The 15,144-nt window shown below is 34.3% G+C and overlaps 1 protein-coding gene across 1 annotated transcript; it reads left to right on the forward strand.

Annotated features, from left to right (window-relative positions):
* The first annotated feature begins 7 nt into the window (after window positions 1-7).
* LOC100637152 (sideroflexin-5-like) lies at window positions 8-14,886 on the forward strand. Its single transcript, XM_011410257.2, has 14 exons — window positions 8-112; window positions 250-318; window positions 980-1,057; window positions 6,621-6,647; window positions 7,446-7,500; window positions 7,567-7,592; window positions 9,677-9,730; window positions 9,948-10,004; window positions 10,220-10,285; window positions 10,487-10,577; window positions 10,724-10,839; window positions 10,993-11,078; window positions 11,129-11,246; window positions 14,674-14,886. The coding sequence occupies exons 1-14, from the start codon at window positions 65-67 to the stop codon at window positions 14,749-14,751; spliced, it is 969 nt and encodes a 322-aa protein (XP_011408559.1). The 5' UTR covers window positions 8-64; the 3' UTR covers window positions 14,752-14,886.
* Window positions 14,887-15,144: the final 258 nt, after the last annotated feature.

Raw genomic sequence — 15,144 nt, forward strand, 5'->3', positions numbered from 1 at the left:
CACACCCCTCCTGATCCTGCCGAGCTCCACCTCTCAATCAATACCACTAGCAGCACTGCACACAATGTCTGTGTATCCACCTTTTGTCCTCGATAAGTCAAGATTTGACCAGGTACAACCTTTTGTATAGATCTACAATGTATTATATACCTATGGTGTATGGTACAAGTCTTGTATTAAAAGCTTACACAATGCATACACTATATTTATACACAGCAATATTCCTATCTCCTTTCTTCGTCTATTCAGAGTACTTTCAATGGAAGATTGAGACATTTCATTGATATTGTGGACCCAAGGACTTTATTTACATCCAATGTAAGCCACCACTACGGACCAGACACAGACTAGACACATTGCAATGTCATGATGACCACATTGTTACACTCTAACTATTAAAATTTAATTTTTGTTTAACACACATTTCCAGCCCCTCCTTTTGTTTCATGGCCAAATAAGTATGACGTGTGGAGTAATGTGTGTTCAAACAAAGCAAATTGACTGGTAATTGTTGACATGTACAATTATGAAGAAATCACTGTACAACTGATCATTTTTCCATCTTTGGATTGCTGATGTGAATGATTCTTGAGTTACATGTATGTATAAGGAGCCTGCTTTTTGTAATAACAATAATGATAATAAAAGAGCTCTGAAATCATGCAATAATCTGCCTATGTACTTGCTCCATATTATTAGTACTATTGATGCTATAGTATTGTGAGTTTAATGTGCTTATTGGTTCAGTGCATAGGCTAATAGGGTCTAGTGTTTATGATTATGTCAGTGTCTTGTTTTTGTGTCAGAGCCTTGTTTATCATTACAAGTATGGACGAGTCATTTTTATGCTCATGTCCGTAGTGTCTCAATTTTTGTAAGGAAGCGAACCGTGATTGACCTGGCCTTTTATGTTATTATTGTAGAATGAAATAATGATTACTCTCATAGACTGATTATCATATCTTTGTCATTATTGTAGCAAAGGCTAGAAGCATCCGTTAAACTGCTGGAAGACTTTAAAGAGGGGAAGATAGGCCCTAATGTGACGAACAAAGAGGTCAGTGTACATCAAAAGCATCACTTGAAGCCACGTTCCAACTATTACATACTATTACTCATACATGTGCAGACATACATGTACCGGTACATACATACACATGTATATGCATTCCTGAGAGACATTCCTTACAGCCTAGCAACCTAATAGTCACTAATAGAGGTTAGACAAGACAGAAAACAGAGACATGCTTTAAAGGGTATCTACACACATTGACGTACGTTGCATGCACCTTTGTCTAGCTGGAAATTGTTATAGTTCCGGCTTTAGAGGACAGAATTTAGTACATGCCTGTGACATCATTGCTTGAGTGGCGAGGCTTTAGACAGTATAGTCTTACTGTCAGGTGGTCAGTATGGATTACTTCCAGTGTATATGCACATGCACTCGCAATATGGAAGGAAAAGGATACTCTATTACTAAGAACAGTTACTAGATCCTCTCTCTCTCTCTCAATGACAGCTCTTTCAGTTACTGGTCCGGGGAGAACATGGACAGTCGATATTCTTGTCTTGTTACCTCGTAGGTATAATTTCTGGAGGTAAAAACCTGGCTCATTCATTATATGGACTTTGATTCTTGGTATTGCAATGTATTAGTCCACTCACTTGCTCTGTTTTCTATTGTCTCTATCACATACAATAACATTGGCCGTTGATTTCTCATTGAGAATGAGACCAGTTGTCTGGACATTAGCTCATCTTTCTCTCATTGGTGTATCACTCTGTTTTGCATGTATCACTTCTTGTTTTGATGCAAAGTGTCTTTTTCTGAATGGATTGTTTGGCCCTTTGTCTTTTGGCTGAAATGCATGACTTTGTACTTGTGTCAGAAACTAACTGGAACTCATGTTATGTATAATAATTGGAAGTTGATGCCCATGACTGCTTTTATGGCTGATTGCGTGCATGTACATGTATTGGGGACTCTAGCATGCACTGCAAATGTCCCAGTATCGCTAAATCTTGGAATTAAATGGTCAATGGCTGTATTGTGCAATATTCCGTTAATTGTACGAGAGCTCTAAAGTTGACAATACACTACATGAAGTTTGTGTTCATTGCTAATGTGCGAGTGTGATTAAGCAAGTGTTTGTGTGTGTGTACAATAAGGCACTTGTGTGTTCTACAGCCTATCTTAATAATCTAATGTACGTGCTCTTAGTAAAGCATGCACTACTAATGTGCTCTGTATGAAAACACACAATAAAGTTATGGCCTGTTGGATTGGGCTGCACACGTGTGTCTTTCATTAGCCCATAAATGCTGCATGTCTAGTCTCGTGACATCCACTGCATATTGCATTAGCATATCCAATTTAAAAACTCCTACTACTCAACTATCTTAGCTAACACAATTATATATATATATGGCACTATTATATTAAGCTCATATGATGCATTAACTTAGGATTGGATTTCCCTATTCCTGGCTACAGCGAGTCTAGTAGCTGAGCTATTGTTTTGGTGTATAGTAATCTTGAAACCATCATTGCCAGTCTTTAAATAAACATTGAAGGATGATAGCAATCAGCTAATTAGTCTACTGCTTCAAATCCAGTTGAGAAAGGGAGAGAGATTAGCATTTAAGGGGAACTGGGAAAGCAGATTGAAAAGGAAGAGGTTGTTTTTTCAACTTTATGTCACAATTTGTATCTGCATAAATTGACATAGTGAATGAATGCGCGCATGTGCATGTCCATGTGTATGCTTCGTTAGATAGTTGTCTTTGGTGGTTCCCTCTATTGTTTGTGGAGGAAATGAATCAACATTATTGTAGACTTGTTTATTTTATAACTCAATCAATGCCGAGTCTCACTCCTACATGTACAATGTATGCATGTACATGATACATGCAAATGCAAGCAAATCTAGACATACCCTTTGTCACTCTGTGTGCCATCATTTTACTCCTTTTTGTTGTGAGTTTCAGAGTCAGTGGTTAGTTGTTACATGTACTTTCAATTACTACATGCATATGGGCTCTTGCCTGTGTAATTGACTGCGATTAATATTATTATATCATTATTAGTATACAGTACTATTATATGCTCTAGCTGTTTCCATGTAGGCATAGTTCTGATTTGCATAACCACTGCAATTATACTTGGTACCAAAACCTTTAATGATAATTTGTGGTGAGTATTATGGGTTTTCACTAAAAGTTACACAACATTTGTGCAAGTACTACAAGTTCTGGTTCCACATAACGGACAGGTTATTGTTTGATAGGCTGCTTAATCCTATTATGAAGCCCTAAGCATTATTATTATTATTATCATAATGTACCAATTATCATAATAGTACTATATAAGTCCCTTGAATAGATTCTGTGTACAATGATGAAAGTGTGAGACAGTCATATTGTCCTTACCCCATTGCTATCAGTGTCTATCTATGGTTCATTTGATTTCATTAAGAAAGTGTGTCTGTGCGAACTTTGCTTCCTATTGTATTCATGTGTACACAGAATCTTTATGTATGCTTTGAACGCGAGTATGTGTATCGAGTACTGACTTCAAAGGAAAGATTTTGTTTCATATTCGACTTATTCTCACAACTCTGGACTGTAGACCATATTTCAGAATAACAATCTTTGACCCTGTTTGTCTTTCATGTTGTGTACAATGTGCGTTACTAAAAGAAGCCTAACATGTTGTGTAGTGTGTACCCTGTTTGTTACTTTTCAATGTTTGGAAAGAAAATGAAAGAAGCAGGGCTGACAGATACTGAGATCGGAGAGAGGAAATTCATAATGATATCATTTACTAGTACACGAAAGTCCATAAGTTCATTGAATTCATGTCCAGTGTATAACAGTGCATATAATGAATGCGGTTACACAGGCTATTTACTCTGTATTACAGTGGTCATTTACGCAAGTCACACTTGAGGAGGGGTTCAGTTACATAAGAAGATGATGAGTCAGTATTCATGTGACCATTACAAACAGTGACCGCTCCTATGATTAATACAGGGTACTTGCATAGTCTTACATAATAGGAAAACATGAGCTGAAGTCATCAGACTATAATATTTTAATTAACCTTAAAGTTTATACATTGCGATGCACCTGTCCCTGTACTATAGCACCTGCCCCTGGGGCAGTTCAATCTAGTATATAGCTGTATTATACCAGTTAGGAAGTACAATTAATGTATTTATGTTTGCACTTGTTTACGCCTGTTTGATGTCTCGCACTCTATGCTAGAATGTTCCATTTCCTCCTCCTCCTTAATAATTATAAATTGCTGTCCATGCAGGCTTACTTTTAATAGTGTCTTCCTTTTTCATGTGTATCTACCCTCAATGTTTTTAACTGTATGCAAATATTTTCTCTCAAGCCACTCATTAGTTCCTTGCTACCAATCTAATTTCCCTTGGACTCTCTTCACTGAAATTCATACACATACGCACATATACGCACACACACACACACACACACACACACACACACACACACACACACACATGATATGTACCAGTAATTCCTAGCATTGTAATGTGGTGCTGGAACTTCTTGTTCAGTATGCAAAAAATTTCTTACATCATTTAGGTGGAGGTTTGTGCCATTTAGGGCATAATAAACGTTCGTGACTAACAAATTATCATTTTATTAGTTCAGATCTGTTTTTACCATACATGTCACGAATATGATTGCATAGTTGAATTCCATTCATACTTTTATTGTTTGGTAATGTGTATAATGTCCATGTTAATATGTCATTTTCTTGCATGACTTTTATGTTGCCTGGTAACTTATTGACCGTGTGCAGAGTCATGTTCCTGATTCTGTTGGTACAATGTTTTGTGATTTCAATTGACATATAAACAATGATGAAATGTTGCCTATCCTTATGATATTACAGGTGATATTGATATGAGATGCATGCTAAACATATTGCAATCGTTTGATCTGTGATCTGGCAAAGAGTATAGGGATATACAGAATATTCAAGCTTATCTACTAATGGTTCTAAGCCTCAATCTGCTTGCTATTATTAATAATAATAATATTAATATTATTTTATATATTATTAATTATTTTGTTGTAGCATATGAAAATATCATTTTGTGATTGTCTATACACAATTCTGCCACCTTCTCTTATTGAGCAATGCGTCATAATTTCACTAATACCAGTTACATCATTGCTTTGTTTTCTACCAATCACTGTAGATTACACACGCTTACAGTTCCTTATCTTGAATCAGCTTTATTTCCTAATTCTGATCTGATCATGATATAATTGTAATGGTAAACTGCTTGCGGCTTTATGCATCTGTGCCTCCATCTAATACGTGTTTGTGTTTAGGATTTAGTTAGTTGTTATAATAACATTGATATCATTAAGTTACTCTCAGTCGAATTACTCTGTACTGAGAAGTGCACGGTGTACAAGAAGACATGTGGCCAGGCCACCTGTACTTATAGATGTACCTACACAATGTATTTGTTGTGTACATGTAGTTGTATAGCTTTAAGTTGTCATTGTATTTTGACGAGTGACATCCTCATTCCTTGGTCCTTGTCTTTGGCACTCTTCGTTGCCTTGAAAACAAATTATGTCACTTTGTTGTCGCTTCTGTCTTCATCAAATGACCATGTTTTGAGAATACACTGACATTCTTTGAAAGATCTTCCTCAAGATTAGTTATTGTTAGTAAATATGTTGTGGAATCCATTCTTGTTATAGTGGTTTTGGAGGAAATGAGCTTTTTTGTACTGTAAAACCACCTCATCTGTACCTTCTCTTATGAACCAGTTTTGTTGTTTATGAAGTAATGGAAATACCATGAGAGTTGTATATAATGCAGTCTTTCAATACATATTATATTCTGTGATTCTGTAAAGTGTATTTGTTGTAATGTTCTTATGTTGTGGTAATGTGTATCTGAGCCCTGACCTTTTATCATTCTTGCATTATGACAAAAGCATCACTAGATATACTGAAAGTTCAGGCTATATAGACTAGTATTACTGTTTTGTCAATAGACCCCCCATTGCTTATTTTTGGGTGAGTATATCTTAGTCAGTATACCTGTCTCTGTTGTTCTAATAAGACGTTACATCGTACATGATGCATGTACATGTAGACACATGTTTGTCTCTTGTGACACTATCTGCATCTGTATCAGTTCTCTACCCTTAAGCTATTCTGTGCATGCATCCATGAATCCATTATTATTTACTCTCTTGATACATGTTACATCATGTATGTGTATGACAATCTTGTGTGCTGATGTACCTGTGGGTGGTGGTATAGTTTTGATTGTATTCTATGACTAAAATAAGTCTGAAGTTCAGGTTATATATGCTAATCGGAATGCATCCAATTAGATCTTAAGTCCAATTACATGTGCATCCTGATCAAACAAAGTTTAAAGTAAATTGAATTTTAGTCGTAGGACCTGAACATAATAGCTATAGCGTCATTATACCTGGTAATGATTATTTTCTATTTTGTCATGATTACCTAAACTCTCTCTCTCTCTCCCTTCCTTCTCTTTCCTCATCTCTTCCCTTCCTCTATTTTTCTTCCCTTTTCTCTGCATCCTTTATTAGTTATGGGAAGCTCAGAAGATCAAACAGGTTTGTCATTCTGAAACACCTGCTATACCGTATCCATGTAATTTTGTGCCTGTGTGTACATGCACATTTATGTTTTTACAAGTACTAAGTAAAGGACATACAGATCTTCCAAGACATTTGGAGGGAATCATACTTTTAAGCTACAATAACAACAACATCCTTTTAATGACATGGCTTCATGTTGTTTGTGTACATGTACATGCACATGTACATGTACATATATGTACATGCGCATGTACATGTACATGTACATGTACGTATATGTACATGCACACATGCATGTTACATGCACATGTATGAACATAAATGTGGTTGTGTATGTATGCTGTAATGGTAGTAAACAAGACTGTGTGGGTATGTATAAGCTGTTCAAAGCATAACATAGTATTAAGAGTATATCCATTGTTATGTGATTGTGTGTGTTGTACATGTACATATGCATGATACATGACGTAGTACATATCATTGTGTTATTCTTAAAATTGTATTTGTGTTAGTAAAGTTGTTTGTTGGTTTCCGTCTTACTGTTGGTGATATCATTATTTTATACTTCTATTTCGATTCATTAGAGGATTGTGTGTTTGTTGTTGTTGTTGTTGAAGCTGTTGCTTATTTTGTTTGTCCACGTCCATGAATACATTAACCATGCCTTGTATAGACTATAGTGTTGCATTGTAATGGTGAATAGTAATGGTAAACATGTTTGAATGGAGAAGAATGAATTTTATGAGTTTCCGGTTATGAATTTATTTTAAATGAGAAAAAAGATTCCCCTTGTTTATTTTTTTACTTTTTTAGGCTATAATTCATCCTGATACTGGGAAAAAGGTACCCCTACCATTTCGGATGTCAGGTGAAGCAATTAATAATCCAATTAAAACATTGCACTAATTTGATACATTATCTTCTTACCTTTTAGGTTATGTGCCATTTGGATCAGTCACGGTAAGTATTAATATAATACAATCACGAGTTTCTTTGGTAGAATGCAATCAAAAATCAAATTGCTTGAAAATATGGCAAAAGTTTGATCAAATTTGTATTTTTAAAGTCACTTCATATGCTATAAGGCTTGTCAGTTCATGAAGCATGCCTTTTAGGACACTTAACAAACTTTGTGGGAAACCCAGAATTAAACTCTATTTCCTGTTTTGCTTGTTTCGTCAAAAAGTGCATTCGTGTCCATAGGCTCCTCATATAAACAATCTCATAATATTTGTATAGTATAGTCTGTGTCTGATTGTTATGTGATGGTGCAAGACTGTGCATTATTGAATCTATTGTCAGCGTAATGTTATCAAGAAGGTGTCTTTATGTTCCCAATATCCTGTGTTTACTTCCTTGTTGTGATGTCTAATGGAATTAGTACTCTACATCCAGTTTATACAGTGATGAGTCATGAGTCATTTGTCTAAACAGAGACAAAGAGTCACTTCCATCTTGTAGTGAATTATTATCAATGAGTAAATACACACATGAAATGTGTATATACATGTATATAGTATCATTGTGTGTGTGTGTGTGTGTGTGATTATTTTAATCTATTGAACAGGATCTGAGTCAGTGAAACTATATTTTAGGATTGCCTTACTATAATTGCAGTGGCAGGATATTATGCTTGGCACAAATATACACGATGTATGCATTTTTAGTAACTATATAGTAAATTCATGATTTCATTTAAGAACTAACCCTCTAATGTGCATGTACTTGTATGCACGTCACAGATCCGGTAATTTCACATTGTATTCCTATAATGGCCACTATTGTCCCATATCTCTTAAACCAGATCATTCATTAGGCTGATAGGACACTCTGTGTCACATTGTGTCATTGATCCCACCTTATCACGACATGCTGTCATACACTGCTGTCATGGCTGCATAGTTGATAGTGGAAGTGATCCTGCATGCTTTGCCTTATTTGCTGCAAGTTAGTGCATTGTCACTGGAAGAGATTATGCCAGTTTCAGTTGCGTGACCGGCCCAGTACTGGACAAGTCACGTACACAGGCCGTGCATCATCATCATCATCAATGCATTTTTTTCAATGAGGAAATGATACAAGTTTCAATTCGATATGAAGCTATACTTCAATTACTCGGATTATTGTGTGTATAAGCTATACATTAACTGAATGCAAGCTTGCAGTTAATTTATAAATAGTATGAGTCATGATATACCATAGTGATATACTAGTAATTTTTGTTGGCAGTAACTTGAACACAGCCCCTCTACTGAGGAATTGTAATCATGCTGATATGAAAGTGAATTGTTGTGACTCCTACTATTATCCTCCTCCTCCTCCCTCTAACTCTCTTCCTCTCTCTCTCTCTCTCTCTCCCACACTTTTCCCACAACATTTGTAATTTGGGGAGAGTATATGCTTTTGTTGACATACTTTACATAGTTAACAAGTGATTCTAGTTTTAAAGTACATGTACATGTTTATTTTATAAAGTTTGCATTGCTTTTGTGTATAATGTGTAGCGTTGTGCATATGCGTATATTTTCTTTCTTTCTTGGAAAGTGTTTGTAGCTTTTGTGCCTTCTGATTCTTGCCATTGATGGAGAAATTTCTCATTATAAACAGCTCCTCAGTCTAAAGGAGTTTAGTGCCATACGAAAGCACAAACATTGCAGTTTAATGTTTACATAATTATTATGAGTAGAAATATATTATACCGGTATTGCTTGATGTAATTTAAGATTCCCATGTATGATTAGGTAAAGATTATGACATTTGGTAATTTTGAGTCCACATGCACGTGCATATATTTTGTGGTGTTGCAGCTGTTATCTTTGGGAACTATAGAGTCTTTATTGTGTAATGATATGGTCATGTTATGTGTAGTCTAGCCGTTCCTTTATGTCTTGTATTGATTAATGACTTAATGAGACACATGGTTTAATTACTTGTATTGCTGACATAATATTTATGGTTTTATCTTAAACCTCCTTCCTCTTCCTTTCTCTCTTTCTCGTTTACTCTCTCTCCCCCTCCCTCCCTCCCTCCCTCCATTCGCAAAGGTTGTGGGGCTTCTGTTACCAAATCCATCGTTTAGCCAGATGATATTTTGGCAAGTAAGCAAATTTATGAGAAACTGTAATTTGTAATTTGTTTGTTGAATGGCTGGGCTATGAGTCATTGAGTTATGCAGCTGTAATTCGTGTTGTGAAACATGTCTTTGAATTATTATCAAGTAATTGGATACAACTCAAATGTAATTATGCTCCTGTTTGATTGTGTGGGTTGCGTATATTCATTTTATGTTGGTCACTCTCCTCCTCTCCCTTTTAGTGGTTGAATCAGAGTCATAATGCCGGTGTGAATTACGCTAATAGAAATGCAACAAAAGTAAGTATAAATGATATTTTTAGTTTTATAAGTTAAATGAGTAATTACAACAAAGCTCCTTTATACTTGTCTGTACTATAAACTTCCTTTATTGTGAAAGTAGCTTTACCTGTAGGCGATAAATGAGCTCATTTTAATAGCCAATGTGCTTTTGTTGAATATAAATATTGTATTCCTTATCAGTTTTCTTTACTGTTTTTGTTCTGGTCTTCTAGCCAACTCCTACCAGCAAGTTCATATTGGGTTATGTTGGAGCTGTCACTTCAGCAGTTTCTATTGCTGTATGTTCTATGGCTTTGTTTATTTTCATTTCTCTTCACTCATCTTGTTTTTGCCTTCTCCTTTTCATTTTTTCCTTTCAGTTCTTCCTCTTCTACTTTTATTTTGTTCTTCTATTGATCAATTTGTTATGTCGTTTCATCTTGCCCTTTTTCTATCTCCGTTATCAATAATTCAATTTATTTTTTATTCTTCTCTCACAGGTAGGACTCAGCAAGCTTATCAAAAAGGCTCAAAACCTAAAGCCGGTCACCAAAATATTAATTCAGCGTTTTGTCCCTTTTCCTGCTGTAGGTAGGAAATTTGTTCCTCTCTCTCTCTCTCCCTCTCTTTATTTTATCTTGTACATGACTGTCTCTTTATGCTTCTCTGAATCTGAAAATGATATTATTGTTTTTGTTTTGTCTCTCCAATGCCTTGCTTGTTTTTTTTATGCATAGCATCTGCTAACGTCTGCAACGTTATTCTGATGCGTAACAATGAGCTGTCTGAGGGCATTGAAGTTGTTGATAAGGATGGTAATAGTGTTGGGACATCTGTTGTAGCAGCAAAGCAAGTGAGAGAGACTGAAGGAAAGAGATTAGAGAGGGGAAAGAGAGAGAGAGAGAGGGAGGGAGAGAGGGAGCAGAGAAGGGAATGATAAAGAGAGGAAAAAAGAAGGAAAAGTGTATTTGTTTTTTTTATTATTTGTTTTATTTGTGTACCACAGGCTGTCTTTGAGACTGCCTTAACAAGAATATTCCTACCAGCTCCAATCTTAGTGCTTCCTCCAATCATCATGTCATTCATTGAAAAGTTAGTGCAAGCTTTAAGATGGTATTTTAATTTTAAGTCTTTATCTACAGGACTTCTTTCTGGTCTAACTATCCACGTATGAGGATGCCTTTGAGTGCTTCCATAGCTACACTTTGTTTTGCTGTTACATTACCAGTTGCTATTGCTCTCTTCCCTCAATACACTAAAGTCAGTATTATTTATTGTGAATGTACATATTGTGAATCCACGTAATGTGAATATACATAATGTGAATGTACATAATGTGAATGTACATATTGTAAATGTACATAATGTGAATGTACATAATGTGAATGTACATAATGTGAATGTACATATTGTAAATGTACATATTGTGAATGTACATATTGTAAATGTACATATTGTGAATGTACATATTGTAAATGTACATATTGTGAATGCACATAATGTGAATGTACATATTGTGAATGTACATAATGTGAATGTACATATTGTGAATGTACATATTGTGAATGTACATATTATAATTTTAATATCCTTATTGAAATTACTTATTAATGATGTCTTTATAGCCACTCTCCTGTATAATGTATGATAAACTGTTTCTTTTCTCTGAGATGAATGTAGGTTTTTTTATTTTTCATTTTATTTGTAAGGGAAGAAGCCACTCATTTTTACAATAGCATGACTCCTGAAAATGAATGCTTTTTATCATTTTTGTGATGACAACCAGAACTCCCTTGTCAGCTTTTTAAAGGGACAGTTATTTTTAAAACCTTCAACTATGTCATCCTCTGCTTATAATTCTGTATGTAACTACCCTTGGGCATAGCTTCTAGATGATTTGGGCTCACTTTTGTTGTAGTATACTATATACTGGGAAATTTTGGAGGAACTAAAATTTTTGGCGAATTGCTAAATTTTGTGGTGACTGTCGAATTTTATTTGGCGAATTAGTGGCCACGTGCCATTGAGCATGCATATAATGGCTCAAAATGGTGGATTTTAATTTTGGCGAATGGCTGTCAAAACGCCAAATTTGCAAAAAAATTAATTCCCTTCAAAATTTCCTGCTATATGGTATAGGAAATTAAAGGTCCTGTATAATTACATGTACATGATTTAGTTTGATGTCACAGGCTGTCATCAGCTGTATATAAACATTCTGTTATGATGTCCCTTGTTGTATGTATAAAGATTAATCAGAAAATGTTGTTCCCTGATTTGTTGAGGAAGTCTGTGTATGTATGATGCATCCTTTCTAAAGCAATGAGAAGTAATGGGATTAGCTAATGATAGCATGACCTGCTTAATATGGAATCACTTGTTCTTTTTTGGTTATTGTGTAATTTGATGACTCAATTTGAGCTCATATGTCAATATATTGTCATTATTTTAGTTCTAATTTGAAATGATGCACTGTGTGTGGCCTATGGGAATTATAATTTTTAATTTTATTTTTGATACATGAGTTGCTTTAGCCAAATTTCATCAAAAATGAAAAGAAGAAAATTCTTAATTTTTTATATTTAATTTGATATGTATATATAGGTACTTATGTTATTTTTCAAATTGAGCTTATTCTGATCAAGTTTGGATTTTTTATGAATTTTTAAGTTGCTCAAAAATTGGGCCATTATGATTATATGACAATTTTGATTGCAATCCTTCACCTATTGTTTTATGAAAAAAACTAGAAAACAAATTACTCAAAACTCTTTTATGTAGAACAAAAGCTACATCATAGTATTTTGATTATCGTGACTGCGCCCAATGTTTAGTAACTTACTTTTTTTATCTCTCTTGCATCATGTCTGTACTATGCAATCAATTTTTAAAGTTGCATAACTAGGAGATAATATAATACCCTCCAGTCAAAACTTTAGCTAATTATCATTAGCATTTGTAGCTCATACCTTTTCAGTATGGGTAATGTCCCTGGTGCATCAAAATATATAATAAAAATTTGGATTGATTTCTTTTTTTAGAAAAAACTGTGGGCTATAGCCTTGGGTATTTTTCAAAAATTGGCTACTTTTTAAAAATGCTCGTAACTTGAAAATTACTTGTCAGAAACAGGTCAAACTTTCTACACAGCATAAGTACATCAATATGTATTAGAAAATGTAATAAAAATTTGGGGTGATTTTAGAGCCATTTTTTGGAAAAAACCATGGGCTATAGCCTTGGGTATTTTTCAGAATTTTGACGTTTTCTTAAAATGGCCGTAACTTGAAAAATTAAAGTCGGAATCAGCTCAAACTCTCTACGTAGCATAAGGACATCAATATGTATCAGAAAATGTAATAAAAATTTGGGATGATTTCGGAACCATTTTTTGGAAAAAACCATGGGCTATAGCCTTGGGTATTTTTCAGAATTTTGACATTTTCTTAAAATGGCCGTAACTTAAAAAATTAAAGTCGGAATCAGCTCAAACTTTCTATGTAGCATAAGGACATCAATATGTATCAGAAAATGTAATAAAAATTTGGGATGATTTCGGAACCATTTTTTGAAAAAAACCATGGGCTATAGCCTTGGGTATTTTTCAGAATTTTGACATTTTCTTAAAATGGCCGTAACTTGAAAAATTAAAGTCGGAATCAGCTCAAACTTTCTACGTAGCATAAGGACATCAATATGTATCAGAAAATGTAATAAAAATTTGGGGTGATTTGGAGCCATTTTTTGAAAAAAACCATGGGCTATAGTCTTGGGTATTTTTCAGAATTTTAGTGTTTTCTTAAAATGGCTGTAACTTAAAAAATTAAAGTCAGAATCAGCTCAAACTTTCTACACAGCATAAGGACATCAATATGTATCAGAAAATGTAATAAAAATTTGGGGTAATTTTGGAGCCATTTAAAAATTTTTTAAATGCTCATAACTTGAAAATTACTCCTCGGGAATAGCTCAAACTTTGTACACAGCATAATGTTTTGCTTTCCTCCTAGTCAATATAGGCAATGATGTATCATCCTCTTACATTCGTTTGACCTTGTCCTTTAAGCAAATATTGATGCCATTAGGATAATTAAAAAGTTGTCAAACAAATGCCGTACATTTCCCATTATCCTCTGATCTAATGCCACTCCTCTCTAATATGGAATTGGCTGATAAAGCATTGGTACATGTACTGTGTATTGGCTGGATTGAAGCCCTACGTTTAAAGGATACATATGATTTCTAGTCATATGCTTACATGAAGCAGATTCTTCCATCCTAATGAACCCTATGTTTTGTCTGTACTCAGTACTTGTAAGTATTCAAGTATACACAGTAATGACAGTATACTCTAAATTATCATAATTGTGTACAGTGAGTTTCCGTGTGGGCATGCACTTACTAAGCAAAAGCCAAAGAGAGTCAAGACGCATGATTAAACTCTGTCCTTGTGACCTCTTACAATTCATGCATGCCCTTCCTTAAAATATGGTATACTGCTAGAATCAAAACTCAAATTTTATTTGCTGACAACGTTATTGCAACAGTTTATTATTATAAAAATTAATAGTTTTCTCAAATTCTTTGTATGCATAATATTAATGCTCTAGCTCCTTCTAAATATAGTACTTGGATCTATTTATAGCAGGATTAATGACATTATTGCTTTTTTCTTATATGTATATAGATACCAGTGACTAAATTAGAAAAAGAGTTACAAGAAGCTACAACAGATTCTCACCTTTATTACAACAAAGGGTTGTAGGTTTTTCAATTGATTTTATTGCTGATTAATTTTTGTAACATTGCAATAAACTAAATTATTATTTGTAATAATTTAGTTTGCTATATTTTAATAGCAAAAAGATTTTGTTAGTTTTATAATGCTTTAAAAATTTTATGTAAAAATATGAATGCATTTGCAAATTAATGACAAGAGATCCTATTGAGGCTTGCCCCATTTCATCCATGCCTCCCCAATATCAGTTCAACTTGTGACAGCACATACAGAACCCATATCAACTATTGTCCTTGCAATGATAAAAATACCATTTTGTGCTGTGTATCATTATGAAGTGTCTATCTTGTTACATCACATAGATCTAACTTTACTTAACACTTTTAGTCCATATTTGTTTTGTAAATATACAGATGGCAA

Source organism: Amphimedon queenslandica, unplaced genomic scaffold (assembly GCF_000090795.2).
Source record: "Amphimedon queenslandica unplaced genomic scaffold, v1.1 AMPQUscaffold_13513, whole genome shotgun sequence".
Lineage (NCBI taxonomy): Eukaryota > Metazoa > Porifera > Demospongiae > Haplosclerida > Niphatidae > Amphimedon > Amphimedon queenslandica.